The 15,109-nt window shown below is 34.8% G+C and overlaps 2 protein-coding genes across 3 annotated transcripts; one reads left to right on the top strand and one right to left on the bottom strand.

The window, feature by feature from the left end:
- Window positions 1–4,558: 4,558 nt before the first annotated feature.
- On the top strand, window positions 4,559–5,485 carry LOC104878242 (uncharacterized). Its single transcript, XM_010648289.1, has one exon. It carries the CDS (start codon window positions 4,559–4,561, stop codon window positions 5,483–5,485), a length of 927 nt encoding a protein of 308 aa, XP_010646591.1.
- Window positions 5,486–6,391: 906 nt separating this feature from the next.
- LOC100248558 (DNA repair protein recA homolog 2, mitochondrial) lies at window positions 6,392–13,413 on the bottom strand. 2 transcript variants are annotated; one of them, XR_785190.3, is made up of 9 exons: window positions 13,226–13,396; window positions 13,037–13,097; window positions 12,018–12,235; window positions 10,836–10,923; window positions 10,239–10,411; window positions 9,948–10,094; window positions 8,784–8,918; window positions 6,781–7,196; window positions 6,392–6,672 (listed from the first exon to the last, which is right to left on the bottom strand). XR_785190.3 is itself a non-coding variant. In XM_002278940.5 (8 exons), exons 1-8 carry the CDS (start codon window positions 13,310–13,312, stop codon window positions 6,909–6,911), a joined length of 1,197 nt encoding a protein of 398 aa, XP_002278976.2. In that variant the 5' UTR covers window positions 13,313–13,413; the 3' UTR covers window positions 6,392–6,908. The 2 variants fall into 2 exon arrangements, 1 of the variants encoding a protein (XP_002278976.2); XM_002278940.5 differs by having other exon boundaries at window positions 6,392–7,196; window positions 13,226–13,413.
- Between the last annotated feature and the right edge of the window lie 1,696 nt (window positions 13,414–15,109).

Raw genomic sequence — 15,109 nt, forward strand, 5'->3', positions numbered from 1 at the left:
GGCAAATAATGTGGATGATAAGGAAAAAACAATATATTTGGATCGGGATTTAGAGCTGATTTGGAGGTAGTTGAGGTGGATTCAAAAGTAAGAAATGGAAGGAATGACAAAAGAAAGCTTAAAATCAAATATTTCCATTTCGCATGGCTATGCGAAATGGACTAGAAAGTGGAATTATGTTACAGGCTAAGAAAGATGTGCAAGCTGATTTCGCATGATCATGCAAAAATTTTGCATAGTTATGTGAAATGCTCCAGAAAGTTGTAACTACTATTGTTGAATTATTGATTTCGCATAACCAAGCGAAATTGGTTGAGTTCGTGCGAAAAGGTCATTTTGTTGTTAAACTCTAGATTGCTTGTTGAAGAAGCTTCCAAAAGACCTCTTAGATGATGTTAAGTGTCCACTTGACCTTGACCTATAAATAGAAACCTGAATCCTTCATGTAAGAGGAGAAAAGAAAATAAAACTTTTTGAACATTTCTAATTGTAGAATTTTCCATATTTTCTTTCTCAATAGAATTCTCTATTTTCTCTCATTTTCTCACTAACCAAACATGCCTTGTGAGACCAAATCTCCAAGCATGAGTGGCTAAATGTCATTTTTCTCAAAGGAATGAGGATTTAGAAGCAAGATTCATGGTGAATTAGAGACATGAGCTTTAATTGCAAAGGTAATTTGATTCAATTGATTGATTAATCGAATTTTGAGGATTTTTCTTTTCAAATTATCTTGAATGACTATTACATTGCAAAGTAGGTAGGTTTATTAAATTCTTAAAACTAGATTTAATGAAATCGAATAATTGCATTGTATGAATCATTGGAATATGAATTAAGATGAATTGGATTTATAATTTGAATTGATATCTTAGATTAAGTAACCTAATTTAAAGAGAAATTAGATCTAGACTTAAAGCTACATCCAAAATCGGTTTAGATGAATTTAGGTTTTAATCTAACTTGATGAAAATTAGATCTCAACATCTATTCACCATGGAAATTGTTTTCTAGAAAATCCCGACTCTGAGAATTTCATTTCCTATTAATTTTCTTCTATTTTCCATTTCATTTTTCTTCTCAATTTGAGACCATTGTTAAATTGATTTTTCACCATGAATTTTCAAATCAATTTCACTTTATCACAATCATTTTTTATCCTCTCATTCAAGCTTTAATTATCGAGAATAATCTATCATAGTGGATGACACCTAAAAACCATTATACTACGGTAGTTTGTATTAAAACCATTTTTGATCGGGTACAAGCTACTCTAGAATAGTGAATTAGAGTGTTCTGGGTTCAAGGCTTTGGGTATATAAGATTTTATATACCATATTTAGTTAAGAATTTACTGACTCCCAATTTTTTGTTGACCATTGGTTGAGGTCAAATGGAAAATTCTTTTTCATTTTAAGTAAGAACATATTTTCCTTGATTTTTTAGACTTTCCAATTTTTGTATTGGATGCACATCTCGATGTACCCTCCAGCCACCTTTGGGGGTTCCTCTTGCCTCCTAATGGCGACACGCATACCATGTTTTTTCAAATTCCATAAGTTATGATACTCTTTATTTTAGAGTCTCAACAACATCATTACCACACCATGACATTCTTGTTTTTTCCTCTTCCATTTGTATCAAGCTGCCAATCCTATGTTATCGATGTTCAGGTAATGAAAACCCATATCTTTCATCATCCTTATATACTAATTCCGGTTTTCATTATATTTGCTTCATTCACATTCTCGGTTTCCTGGATAAAGAGTTCTCTTATTCATTTTGTCTCTCGAACTTTGCACGAAAGTGCACTTAGAAACCTTTTTCTAGGGTTTCCTTATCCCTTCCTTTTACTGCTAGCGGTGGTAACCCTTATAAAATGTCGAAGTAATCTGAAGGTTTTGCGAAAAGGAAAATACCCCAAAAGGGTTCCTTCTCAGACAACATAGCCTGCTCTTCAATTCGTATTGTGGACGATTTTTCCATTGATAAATTCAGAAGAGATTTCAATATTTTAGACAATGTTGATATCCAACTACTGCACGATGTCGTTTGTTAATGTTTCTTAAAACGAAACCAAATATGAACCTATAATACATTGGTCCTGAATTACCGTAATTGTTTTTCTCATATTTTCTTATAATTTTCACCAGCTTCCTATTACATTGTTATCCGTGGAAGCTGTTGAAACAACGCTCAAAATTTCAAAGATTAGAAAACGAAATATCATGCAAATGGCCAATACAAAACTTCTGCTATTGCTAAAATAAGGTTACATTGCCAACCCGAGTTCTAACAAAATGGGTAAAACAAGTTTGCCATAAAAGCAAAAGAATTTAATATCTCAAGTAAAATATTGCATATGGTGATAGATAAAAGAGTCATTTGAAGTTGTTTTTTGTGTCGTAGCTCTTAACAAGAGCATTTCAATGACCTATTAAGCAGGCCCGTGACTAGACACAAAATGGTATAGGTTAACGCCCAGTAGCAACAACACTAGCCTCTAGTATGCTCACAATTGAAAAAAACCTGATCCCGTTGACATTACAACTAATAGTCCTGCTTGTTTGGACACTTTGATGCTCTGTGGCCAGATCTCCCATGGTTGAAGCATGAACCTCCAAAGCTTTTGTCATAGTAACATCTCATCTTAGACTATGAGTTCAATAATATCATTGTCGGTGGTTAGATGGCAAAAACTTTAGATAATTAGCATTTTCAAGACATAATTGATATTATAAGCCCACGAACAACATGCCTTTCATGCAACCTCCCAATGCATTCCACTTAGTTCAATGAAACCTAGGCAAATTTCATATCTACTTATGTCTTCCCTTTAGGATCATATGGTCACCAATACTTCATTTTTTATTTTATTTTCCTTTTGTTCTTTATTTTCTTCTTATATTTAGACTATATTTGATTGAAAGGATATAAGATGAGGATATGATAAAAGATGGAATAACATATCATATTTCATGTTTGGTTGGTGATAAAATAAGATAAGTTATCTCATAACTTATTTTATCCTATGTTTAACCAAACATTAATTTAGATAAATGACGGGGATATATTATCCACCATTTTTTTTATATCCCTTCCACTTAGGATCTTTCAATCCTAGGTTAAGATGTAGAATATACATATCCCCCAAATCATAAATTTATTTATTTATTTTTTTTTTGTTTTATTTATATTACTTATTTTGAAAAAAAAATTCTATTATAAAATTAAATTTGCGGGTAAAAAGAAATAAAAAATATTTATAAAATATATTATATATAAAATTTATTTTTATATGTTGAATAACATAACATAAAAAAATATTTATAAAGTTTAAATATTTTAATCATGAATATGGTTTTAAAAGTAAGAGAAATTTCATTTCTTTTAAATATAAAATATTGGAATGTAATATAGTTTTTATTTATGTTCCAAACCCTAAGCCTTAAACTCCAAACTCTAAATCTAAGCCCCTAACCTTAAAACCTTAAAACTGAAGCCTAAAACCCTAATGTGACATTCCACATCGGATAAAGAGGAAAGTTTCTGGCGTTATATAAGTATAGACTTTTCTTAACCTTGTAGACGCGTTTTATAGTTGTAAGGACCATTTTGGATCTAAAGTGGATAATATCTACACGGTTGGGAGCGAGTCGTCACAAATGGTATTAAAGCCGATCTCCGACCTTGGTGTGGGGGTTTGTTTGGTCCCGTAGGGGTGTTTGTCTATTTGGCCCCGCAATCTCATGGGACACAACGACGACGTTGTGTCTGTATGGGAGGTGTTCGTGACACCCATATCGGATAGAGGGAAAAGTTTTTGGCGTTATATAGGTGTGGACTTCTCTTAACCCTGTAAACGCGTTTTAAATCCGTAAGGGCCCTTTTGAGTTCAAAGCAGATAATATCTACATAGTTAGGAGCGGGCCGTCACACTCAAACCCTATGAGTTTGGGTTCTTCAGTAGACAAATATTTGAATAAGCCTGCTACAATACCATCTTGTATTTTATGCAATAAACAAGAAGGTTAAGGAAATAATTAATTGAAGTAAGAATTATTCTTTGCTTAATAGAATATGTATATGTCTGTACAAGGTTCTTATATATAAAGTCATTGCTATTAGCTATAAAATGAAGTTTCGGAAAAGGAGGAAATGGCTTCCTAAGGTCAAATATCATACCCATTATTTGAGGAAGATAATTAGAATATTCTTTCAGTTTTGAATACCTTATAGTCATTCCTTGGAGATCGCCACAAGCAGAGTTTGATTTCAGTCCTTGTATTGATCTCAATTATGGTATCCTTCATGCTTTGGGAATGAGTGAATTGACACTGAACCAGTCCACTCAGCGGTCCAACCGCTGCCCTTTTAAAATAGGCTCAAGCCCTTCTTTTCTCTATTTTTTCTAAAAAGTTACATAGGCCCAGGTCCAAGCTCTTCGCCCAAGCCCATATGAGTATTACACGCGCTGATGAATGAATAATTTATAGGGTACTTGGGCAAAAAAACATTCCTAATTTCATCTTCTTCTTCGAGAGAGGAAATGATGAACATGGCTGTAACCATGCAGGAGTTCAGTCCAATTCCACCCCTTCTCTCCAACAAAAGGCGTGCTGTTGCTTTCACGACACCGCTAAATTACGCAGGGAGGCTATCTCACCTCCTCCAGCTCAAAGGATGGAGTCCACTCTGCTGTCCAACCATCGTAGTCGAACCCTCCCCACAGACTAAGGCTTCCATCCAATTCTTCCTCTCAACTAAAGCCCAAAGCAACGACAACAAAAAAACCCCACTCGAAGATTTCTCCGCCATTGCATTCACTTCTAGAGCGGGAATATTAGCTTTCTCGGAAACCCTAATGAGAAACGAGGAAACCCCATTAGAGCCATACGGCGAAAACTTCACAGTCTCTGCGCTCGGGAAAGATGCTGAACTTCTTAACGAGGATTTCCTCTCCAAGCTCTGCAAAAAAACCCAGCGAATCAGAGTCACAGTTCCCCCTGTGGCGACGCCGACGGGTTTAGTTGAATCGCTTGGAGTAGGACGAGGTCGTAGGGTTCTATGCCCAGTGCCTCTCGTTGCAGGCCTTGTAGAACCTCCAGTGGTCCCCAATTTTCTTCGCGACCTTGCTCTGCGGGACTGGGTTCCTGTTAAGGTTCATGCTTACGAGACCCGGTGGGCGGGACCGAGATGCGCAGAGAGAGTAGTGAGGAGAAGCGAAGGGGAAGAGGGCTTGGACGCCATCGTGTTTACCAGTACAGGTGAGGTTGAAGGACTGCTGAAAAGCTTGAGAGAGCTTGGGTTAGATTGGAGATTGCTCAAGGAAAGATACCCGGGGTTAGTGGTGGCGGCGCACGGGCCCGTCACTGCTTCTGGAGCTGAGAGGTTGGGCATCAGAGTAGATGTCGTGAGTTCCAGATTTCATAGTTTTGATGGAGTTGTTGATGCTCTGGCTTTAAGATGGAGTGCTTCAGAATAAGGTATTTCCCGATCTTTATATATTATATTTCCCACCCAAATTCATTTTCTCTAAGAAATGGACTGTGGAAGAAAGAGAAACGAACGCAGAGCAAGTCATGACGCATGACTCACCCTCTCTGTTTCACCTGCTGGTGTCTGTTGCTAAATTTCGATGAACCTTCGGTCATTTTGATAATAAGAAAAATCAACAGAGAGATTGAATTAAAAGGCATAATGTAAGCTATTCTGTTCCACCCCGAGTAAATACATTTTTAAAATCCTAAAGAGTCATTCCTCAGAACAGAGCCCATTCGAAACGTCCCCGCCCTAATGTGGGATTTCAGCAGTTAAGTGATGGTATACAGCTGATTATTAAAATCTTGAAAAAAAATAAAAATAAAAATAATTGATTTGATCATATTTGTTTTCCATTACGGTTGCTGCTGTTAGTTGAATGGAGTCCAAGTCAACTGTTTTATTTTTCTGTAACTGGGTTTAGAGGGTTCATTTCAAAAGGAGCTGATTTGAATTTCTGAACACCGTACTTTTTGTTTTTACGGTGGAAACTATTGTCTCTCATTCCATATTTTCTTCTGTTTTCTTTTTTTATGGAAAGCGAGTATAAAACAAAGTATCGACATATTCAAATTTTGTGGTATCTCTTTAAATATTTGATCCAAATAAATAGAAATGAATTTGAACTAGTCATAAAAATTCATACAAACGCAGTAGAAATGAATGGATAAAATAATGATTTTAAAATATTTTATATTATTTTTTACATGGAGGTAATCAAAGTAACTCCTTATAGAAATCAATTAAAATTCCATTTATCATTTTCATAAGAATCAATTTTTATTTCATTATAATAAAATATTCAAAATCAATCCAGCCGGACTCCTATTGCACTTCATAACCCATCATATGGTCATAAAAGTTACTTTTTTCAGCAGCAAATCATCAGCATCTTATATGGGACGGGCTCCTGTCCAATTAGGAGTAACATAAGTCCGTTCAGAGTCCGATCCCATCAAATTACATCATGATATGGGGGGACGGTTCCAACAATTTACTAAAATCAAAGGGGTATACTAGAATACATATTGTTTTGCCTTTCATTCGCACATAGCAAGGCAGAATACTTCCATGCTATTGCTCCCATGAGCAGGCACCAGGAAAAAGAAGTGATAGATGACACGAACCATCCTGAAGTAGGAAAAAATGAGGTGGAGCAAACTTCATGTGTTATGGTTTATCTATGTCATGTCAGATCCTGTATATGCTAATTTCTAGCATCAAAAGCAATATTTCTACCTGGAGAAGAAGAGACATCATTGCAGTCTCCTTCACAAAGATCCTTCAGGCCAGAGAGTCCAAAGACGCATGGCTCTCACAAATGTAGGCAAATATGAGTAAAATGTATGATCAAGGGCCTTATATATTTATATTTCCCTCTCAAACAAATGGCTTCTGAGGAATGAGACTATCCTTTCTAAAACCCCACTGTTTTGAGCCATATACTGTTCAGCTTCCTGTTTATTATTGAAAGCTTCCCCTTCTATGATATATTTGCTTCCTTCTTTCCATATGACTCCATGTTCACAGGCTAGTTCTAAGACTTCAGATTCAAAGCAAATGCCTCTTCCAAACTGTATCCCCAGATCAGCTTTTTTCGTTGCATGTGCTAGTTTATTTTTCACCACTTGCACACAGACCCCAAGGCCTGTAACCTAGAAATGAACATTGAAAAACAGGACCTCAATGACATCAGAAAACAATTAATTGAGCTAATCATCAAAACATAAGATGAAACTTGTGATTGGGAACAAAGAAAAATGAAAAACAGGATCCTTAAGACTACCAATGTCTACAATATAAGGGGAAAAAGATTATAAATGAAGGAATAAACAGAATACTATACAATGGGGGGAAGAGGGAACCATGAGCATAGGAGTTTTGTGAAGTTTGGTGCAATGCTCAACTAAATAAGCACATTTTCTACTCCTTTTCTCCTACATTTTTCCTCCTCTGCCTTCCCAGCACCCCAACCACCGTCTGATGCAGCCCATGCAGGTATCAGGTGCAAGCATCTTTCTCAATGATACTTCACATCCACAAAGTTTAGATATGGAGACAGCATAATAAAAATTAATAATAATGAAAAAAAAAAAGAGTTAGTTTCTCTCTTATCCCTAATTACTCATTATAATCAATCAACCAGTAGATAGGAACCATTTTCTTATCCCTGCTTATTAATTATAATAAATCAACCAGCAAATAAGAACCATTTTCATTTTTCTCTCATATCCTTAAATAGGACAATTGAAAAAGAAACCCACACCTGGTCATGTTGTGCCAATACAGGTAAACTGGGTCAACTTGAAAATTCCAGGCATCACAGGCCAAACCAATAGTAAAAGAGAGAGAGAGAGAGAGAGAGAGAGCACCATGGACACATGGTAGCACTAACCCTCCATGGAAGATGATCTATTCATTTGAAACCCCAACCAACACCATAGTGCAGGCAGTGTCTTTACTGCCAGAACTATAATGTGAAGCCCAAAAATCCTTCGTTTTACTTAGACAAACAAAAACACAAAAAGGGCCATCTAACATCACATCAATATCCACCATTAAGCAAAAAGATATCAGCCTATCTATGCATGCTGTACCTATGATTTTCTCTGGAACAATCACAGAAAAGAAATCCACCAACAACAATTTGAGTTGCACTTTCTCATTTTGTACCCACAGGAATTATCATTTCATCAATGTTCTGACACTATAAAGGACATAAAGCAAGACGGAAGGAAACACAAAACTAGACAATAACTTTCAAAAAGTAACCTCAAAATCCAAGAACAAAGAAAACAAAGCGGTATAACAGTATCTACATCAGGATTAGCTGACTTGAAACCATAAGAGAAAGTAGCATTCAAAATCGATAAGCCTTTGTTTGACAACTATTTTTAAATCAGTTTTTTATTCACCAAAACAAAACAAAACATAAAAAAAAAATAAAAAATAAATAAAAAACATATTCAGCAACCAAAAATCAGAAAATAATTTTATGTTCTTAAAAACAAAAAAATGGTGTTTTCAAATAATATCTTTTAGTTGCTTTCATTTATTCAAATTCCCAAAAAAAATTTTGTTCTACAAATTTTTATTTATTTATTTATTTATTTTTATCAGACTTCTGTTTTACAAAATATCATAAAATAATTTTCAAAAATCATTCTCAAAAACTGTTTTCGAAAACACTTATCAAACAAAGCCTAAATTTCTCTAAAGAGAACATAATCTCTAAGGTTTACCTTGTCCTCAGTCCTCAGCAATCCAGTTCTCATAACTCTCAACCGCACAGCTGCATAAAATCTTAAGGCATTTCCCCCACAAGTAACCTCATCCAAGCGTCCAAAGCCATGACTTGATTTCAAACTTGATCTAACCTGGATAAAAGAAAGTATAACATGGATAAACTTGGTTTTGATGAAGTGAAAACCAAGGATGAAAATATCAAACATTCACAAAATATTGAACAAAAATTCCAAAAATAAAAAATTGATACAACATAAATTGATCAAAATTCATATAAATATTGAGAAAAAACCCTAAGAAATTATAAAACAAGCAATAATATATACATTGAAGTTGTTCTTTTTTTAAATAATATATGTATGTTGATATACTCTATGAAAGTGGACAATAAGATGCAGTACTTGAAAACATATTTAATACTAGTATACACACATATTGAAGTTGTTTTTTAAAGTATTATATATATAACAAAATTTATGATGTTAAACAATAATGTATAGTACTTGAAAACACATTTAATACTAAAATGATGACAAGAAAAAAAACTCATTAAGAAGATTATCATGCTGGTTTTTATATTTTCAACCATTCTAAAATGATGATAAGAAAAAAAACTCATTAAGAAGATTATCGTGATGGTTTTTATATTTTCAACCATTAATTTAATGAAATTTGAAAATAATATAATTAAAATTCATCTATTTACTAAATTTTTACTTTTAATATTTTATTTTGCACATGGGCATGATATCAATGTTTTAGGTTTAGGAGACACAGATTAAGGCGTACATATCTTATGTGCACATGTACTATCAAAATCAAAATCAAAATCGGCTTGGTGGTGAAGGCCCACCAATTTCTTCCTAGAGGTCAAGGGTCGAGCCCCACCTCCATTAAATTTTGAAAAAAGCAAATTTATGGCTGCTGAAATTCTGGAAATTTCAATCCTTGGTGAATACAAACAAAAAGGAAGAGAATGAGAAATAGAGAATGAGAGCAAACAAGATGAGCATGTCGGGTCCTTCGAGTCTAGATTTTGTACATCTTGTGAATAATGAACACAAAAATTTCATACTTTCTTCATTCAAAACAACTCATTTTTCCTTAATAACTTATGATTAAGAGATTAAAAGTGCTGAGGTGGCCTGGCCAGGTTTAACCTGATTAACAAAAATGATGAGAGTTTCGGACCGGCATAATGAATAATGAATTTTTCGCAGAGCTTGGGCCATAATTTGTGACTGTACATCTTGGTAGGTGCCACCTATCACAACATCAAGTTCATGTTGGGGAACAAGAGCAGCCACCTGTGCAAAGACAGAATAGAATGCTGAAAGCAAGAAAAATCTAAATATTTAAGGGAAAACGATGATACCAAAGTGTAAACTCAGAAGAGTTTTGGTTGGTGTACTGTGCATGGGTGTGTATTAAAAGAGCAAGTAATCACATACGCTATCAACCACAATTACATCCATCGATCCACTTTTGGTCAGTGTATTAACCATACTCAGCAAATTTTCAGCAGAATCCGGAGGTGAAATAAGAAGATTATCTACATTTACACCCATGGATTCTGCAAATGAAGGGTTCATTGCATTCTCTACATCAAGATATGCACAATATCCTGCCAAAAAGACAAAGCAGTGAGGCAGAGATGAACTTGGACTATAAGGTGACAGGATATGGATCAATACAACAGGATAACAATGACAAAGAATGTAAGCAGATAGGGTATTCTGTCCTACATATTCAAGGAAAAGCATCTCAAAAATTAGCATGCATGTGCTGGAAGTTAAACATTCGACATCCTTGACACAGAGAGATTCCATCTGGGGTAGAGGTAGGTAAGGCTCAGTGCTGGAGATACTTAAACATAAAATTCTACAATCTTATAGTACAAATATAAATGACAGTAGGTATAAGACCTTTAATAATGAAACAGATTTGCCAATAGTATCATAACCAGGATTGGTTTTAACTGGTGACATTTTCTGATAGGCAACCTGAGTCTTAAAAACAACGGGTTAAAAAGGAAGATTAATATCTACCTCCAAGCTTTTGAGCTTCTTTGATAATATGAAGAGCAAGAGTTGTCTTGCCCGATGCTTCTTGGCCATAAATTTCTACTATTCTTCCCTGCAGAGCATAGAGTAGATCCCTCATATTTAAGGTTGTACCACAAACTACTTTAACTACTTGCAGCTAATTCTTAAACACAGGTTACAAATATTAGAATAAATTTCTAGATAAAAATCAGCAACAAGGAGCAGATAAGTGGATAGATGCTGATCTTTCTTCTGAAAAAAAGATAGAAACCTATCAACCATAAATCATTCAAGTGTAGCATGCACATCTACCTTAACACCTTGGGAGTCTAGTGACAAGTATGCCATCATGAAATTCCATAAAAATTAATAATTAGTTAATTACAGTTCAAAAGTGAATCTTTGAAGTGATGAATGAAAGTAAAAAATTTGAGCTGGTCATAAGCAAGGATCTTCATACAGCATCTGAAAAATTATAGAAGTCCCAAGATGAAGAATATTATTTACATAACACTCAAAAAAAAAAAAAAGATTAAAAAAAAATATCATTTCTTTTTAAATATGAAGATGAAATTAAGCATCTGAACCCTGTGTACCTGGGTTCCATTTTTGGCCTATCAGGTGGTCTTAAGATCATTTGCTAATTAAAAAAAGGAAGAAAAAAAGAAAATAAATTAAGCACCTGAAGAGATAAATATCATATTTTTCAACCAGGATATAAAAATAAAACTTCCACAGTTTGTGCAACTTAACAACTATTAATGCCAAGGGTAAAACTTTTTTGTTTTAACATTAACCACGAACCAGTTTGAGACAAAAACAGAAGCCCATAGTTAAACCACAGCAAAATGGGAGCCAAAACTCAAGTATATGTGAGGTATACAAGAAAGATGTGTGAACAATGGGATCATTGGGAAAAAAAAAATGGCATTACTTTTTCCTGAGAAGCAGAGGGGGAGAGAATTAAATTATTGAACCATCCTGGGCTAATTCATTATTTACCTCTTATCCCTATTAAATGCCCTGCTACTTAGGCCCAGATATGAGTCATCCCTCTCAACAACTGTGTCGTGCCCCAGAAATGTGCCAGCGTGTCATGCATATCCTAACTGATCTATGCAAGTGTGGGCCATGTATGTATCAGACATGGGTAATTAGGTAAATGTAGCTTTATAAGCAAAGCACCTTTGGTAATCCTCCAATTCCAAGAGCTAGATCCAGTTTTAATGATCCTGTTGATATCACTGGTGCATGTCGTGAGACAAAAAAGCGCTGCAGTGACAACATAGATTCTCTGCCAAAATCACCCGCAAGTCGGGAGATAGCTAGACGTAGTGCAGTATCTTTCTCTGCTGCTTTTACATCATTACCATATTCATCACATTCAATCTCTAGAAACTCAACTGAAACCAAGAAAGCATTTAAATTCACATTAGATCAAATCAAAACTAATACAGAAACTAGTAACCACCCATACAGGAAGGGAACTTCTAGGTGAATGTTATTAGCAGTTAAGTTGATACAATTTGTGTCCAGTCGGCAAAACATGTCAAATACAAGCAACCATGTAGACATTTAAGCAGCTTTGCATACTACACAAGGTTAATTAAAGCGCTTTTCCCCATTTTTACAACATCTCCAAAACTCACAAAAGAAGTTTCATATGAGAACCTAGATAGACTTATAACTTTAGATGATAACATAATCGATAAGGTATTGTTAAAAAATTAAGAATACAATGTCTTTCTACCCAAATCACAGCACCAATGATGATCCATCAGGAAACCCATCAGAAAAAAGAATAGCACTGCTTATTTTTTATAGCATGGTTGTATTTAAGACAAATACTATGGTTCAGTTTTACTTCAAGCCCTAAAATACTATCACTATCAATTATATTCTCCTATGTACCATTACCACACTAACAGTATCTTCGATTGCAACTTTTTGACATCCTATTACAACACAGTTTCGAGTGCATTAACAGTTCTCATTTTCAGGAAACTAGAACATGCATAGATTAATCAAAATATGACCATCTCATTACATATATGTGTTCGTAAGTGCAGGTGTGAATGTGGTGGCTGTTTGAAATTCTTAATTTTCCAAACAAAGAAATTATCCCAACATACTCTCTCTGGCCAGATTCACTGCAGAGAAGAATCTCAGATACATAGATACAAAGAGAGAAAGAAAGAGGGTACCTGACGAAGAAAGAGAGCGTGTGTGCATCCCGATGCAGGCCACTGCGTCTCTTTTTCCAGTCTGATGGAAATTAAACCAGAAGAAAACGCATAAGAATGAAACTATTACACAATTTAGCTCCAGAAAAAGCACAAAAAAACAAGAATTAGTGAAAATAATACAAGAATTAGACGGAGAGAATGAGGAACCTGAAGGGAGGACGACAGGAGAGATGAAGATCCTCTGAAACCATTGAAAAAAAGAAACCGTGCATATGGATTTGTAAGAAAAATCATAATTTCTAGGGTTTCAACTTTTCGAAGTAGGAAGGTGTTTTATGCCATAGGCGCGCCATTTGTAGGATTAAAACACCGGTTCCTCCCTTCAGGTTCCTCAGTATTATTTAAAAAGTCTCTTTATAACTTAATTTTTAATAAATATTTTTATTCCTTTATTAAAAATTAAAATTATATATTTTCAAATCAAATATTTAATGTTTTTACTTCACAAAGTAACTAATAAAAAGCTCAACAAACATAATAATAGATGCTGTAAAAATTTAGGTAGAATTTATTATTTTTATTTTTAATTTTTTTTTTAAATTTTAATAATCAGCTGTATACCATCACTTAACTGCTGAAATCCCACTTTAGGGCGGGGACATTATTTAATTCATTCAAGACTTCAAATTTGTATAAATTATAAATTAGTTTATTTTTTAAAAATTAAGTTAAAACAGCTATTAAATCGTTTTTAATTGCATCGATTTGCACTAGGAATGCCGACCTTTTGAGCACTTATTCATTGTTAACACGTAAATATGTTGCATCCCCTCCAGTGAACCAGCCTTGATAGGTAGATGCAACTGCCGGTGGCTGCCACAGGAATGGTCTCATAACCCAATCAACATAAGTCAGAGAGCGCCCCAATATTCGAAGGGAACCATGTGCCTTGTAGTAAGGATAGATGGCTACAGATGCATGATCGTCCAATGTGTTTGGATCAAAACATCAAGGAATAAAAATATTTATTAAAAATAAATTATAAAGAGATTTTTTAAATAATTAGGGTTTAGGATTTAGGGTTTTAGAGTTTTAAGATTTTAGGGTTTAGGGTTTAAGGTTTGGAGTTTGGAGTTTGGAGTTTCGGGTTTGGAGTTTCAAGTTTTGGGTTTCAGGTTTTAGGATTAGGGCTCGTGGTAAGCGCATGATCCACAAATGCACTGATGCCATCCCGAACCTGAAGACTATGCAACATGTGGAGAATGATTGTAGGCAATAACTACTGCAGGGACATACTAGATAACAAAGGTTTGTTGGTAGTGGGCCACTTCTACATGGGTTTTTGACATGGAACCCACTTTTAGACATAACAGATTGCTTCAGTGTTACTTGTCGTCCAAAAATGAGTGCCCTCAATGAACCCCAATCTACCTCCATCACTCATTGTTAAGCCCAATGGTTAACTTGTAAATGATTGGCTTAGTTATTGGTTTGAGTAGTTAGTCTGTTAGAAGTTAAGAAGGTAGTTTCACAGGTAGTTTCAGTCTGTTATAAGCTTCTATTTAAAGAAGCTCTTGTAATCATTTTCTAGAAGTGTGAATAATAAGTCCTATGTTTTTCTTCAATCCAAAATCCCTTGTTTTCCTTTGTTTTCTTAAATCTTATTATGGTATCAAAGCTTTGAAATGCCAACAATGGAGAGCTCTTCAATTTCCACCATGGGTGCAGCCTCATCATCTTCTTCAAGATTCATCCCTATTTCCTTTAGTCACTCTATTTCGGTTCGATTGGATAACAACAACTTCTTGTTTTGGCGAAAGCAAGTTCTTGCAGCAATTCGAGGGCACAAATTATATAATTTTGTGTTTGGGACACAACCCCACCATTGAAGTTCCTCATGCTAAGAGATGAAGAAATGGACAATGTTAATATAGAATTTCTTGATTGGGAACAACAAGATCAGTTGTTGTTGTCCTGTCTTCTTTCTTCAATGTCTGAAGGGATTCTTGCACGTATGGTAAACTGTGAGAACTCTACTCAGGTATGACGAACTTTTGAAAGATATTTTGCTGTTCAAATTCGAGCAAACGT

The sequence above is a fragment of the Vitis vinifera genome, chromosome 8 (genome assembly GCF_030704535.1).
Source record: "Vitis vinifera cultivar Pinot Noir 40024 chromosome 8, ASM3070453v1".
NCBI lineage: Eukaryota > Viridiplantae > Streptophyta > Magnoliopsida > Vitales > Vitaceae > Vitis > Vitis vinifera.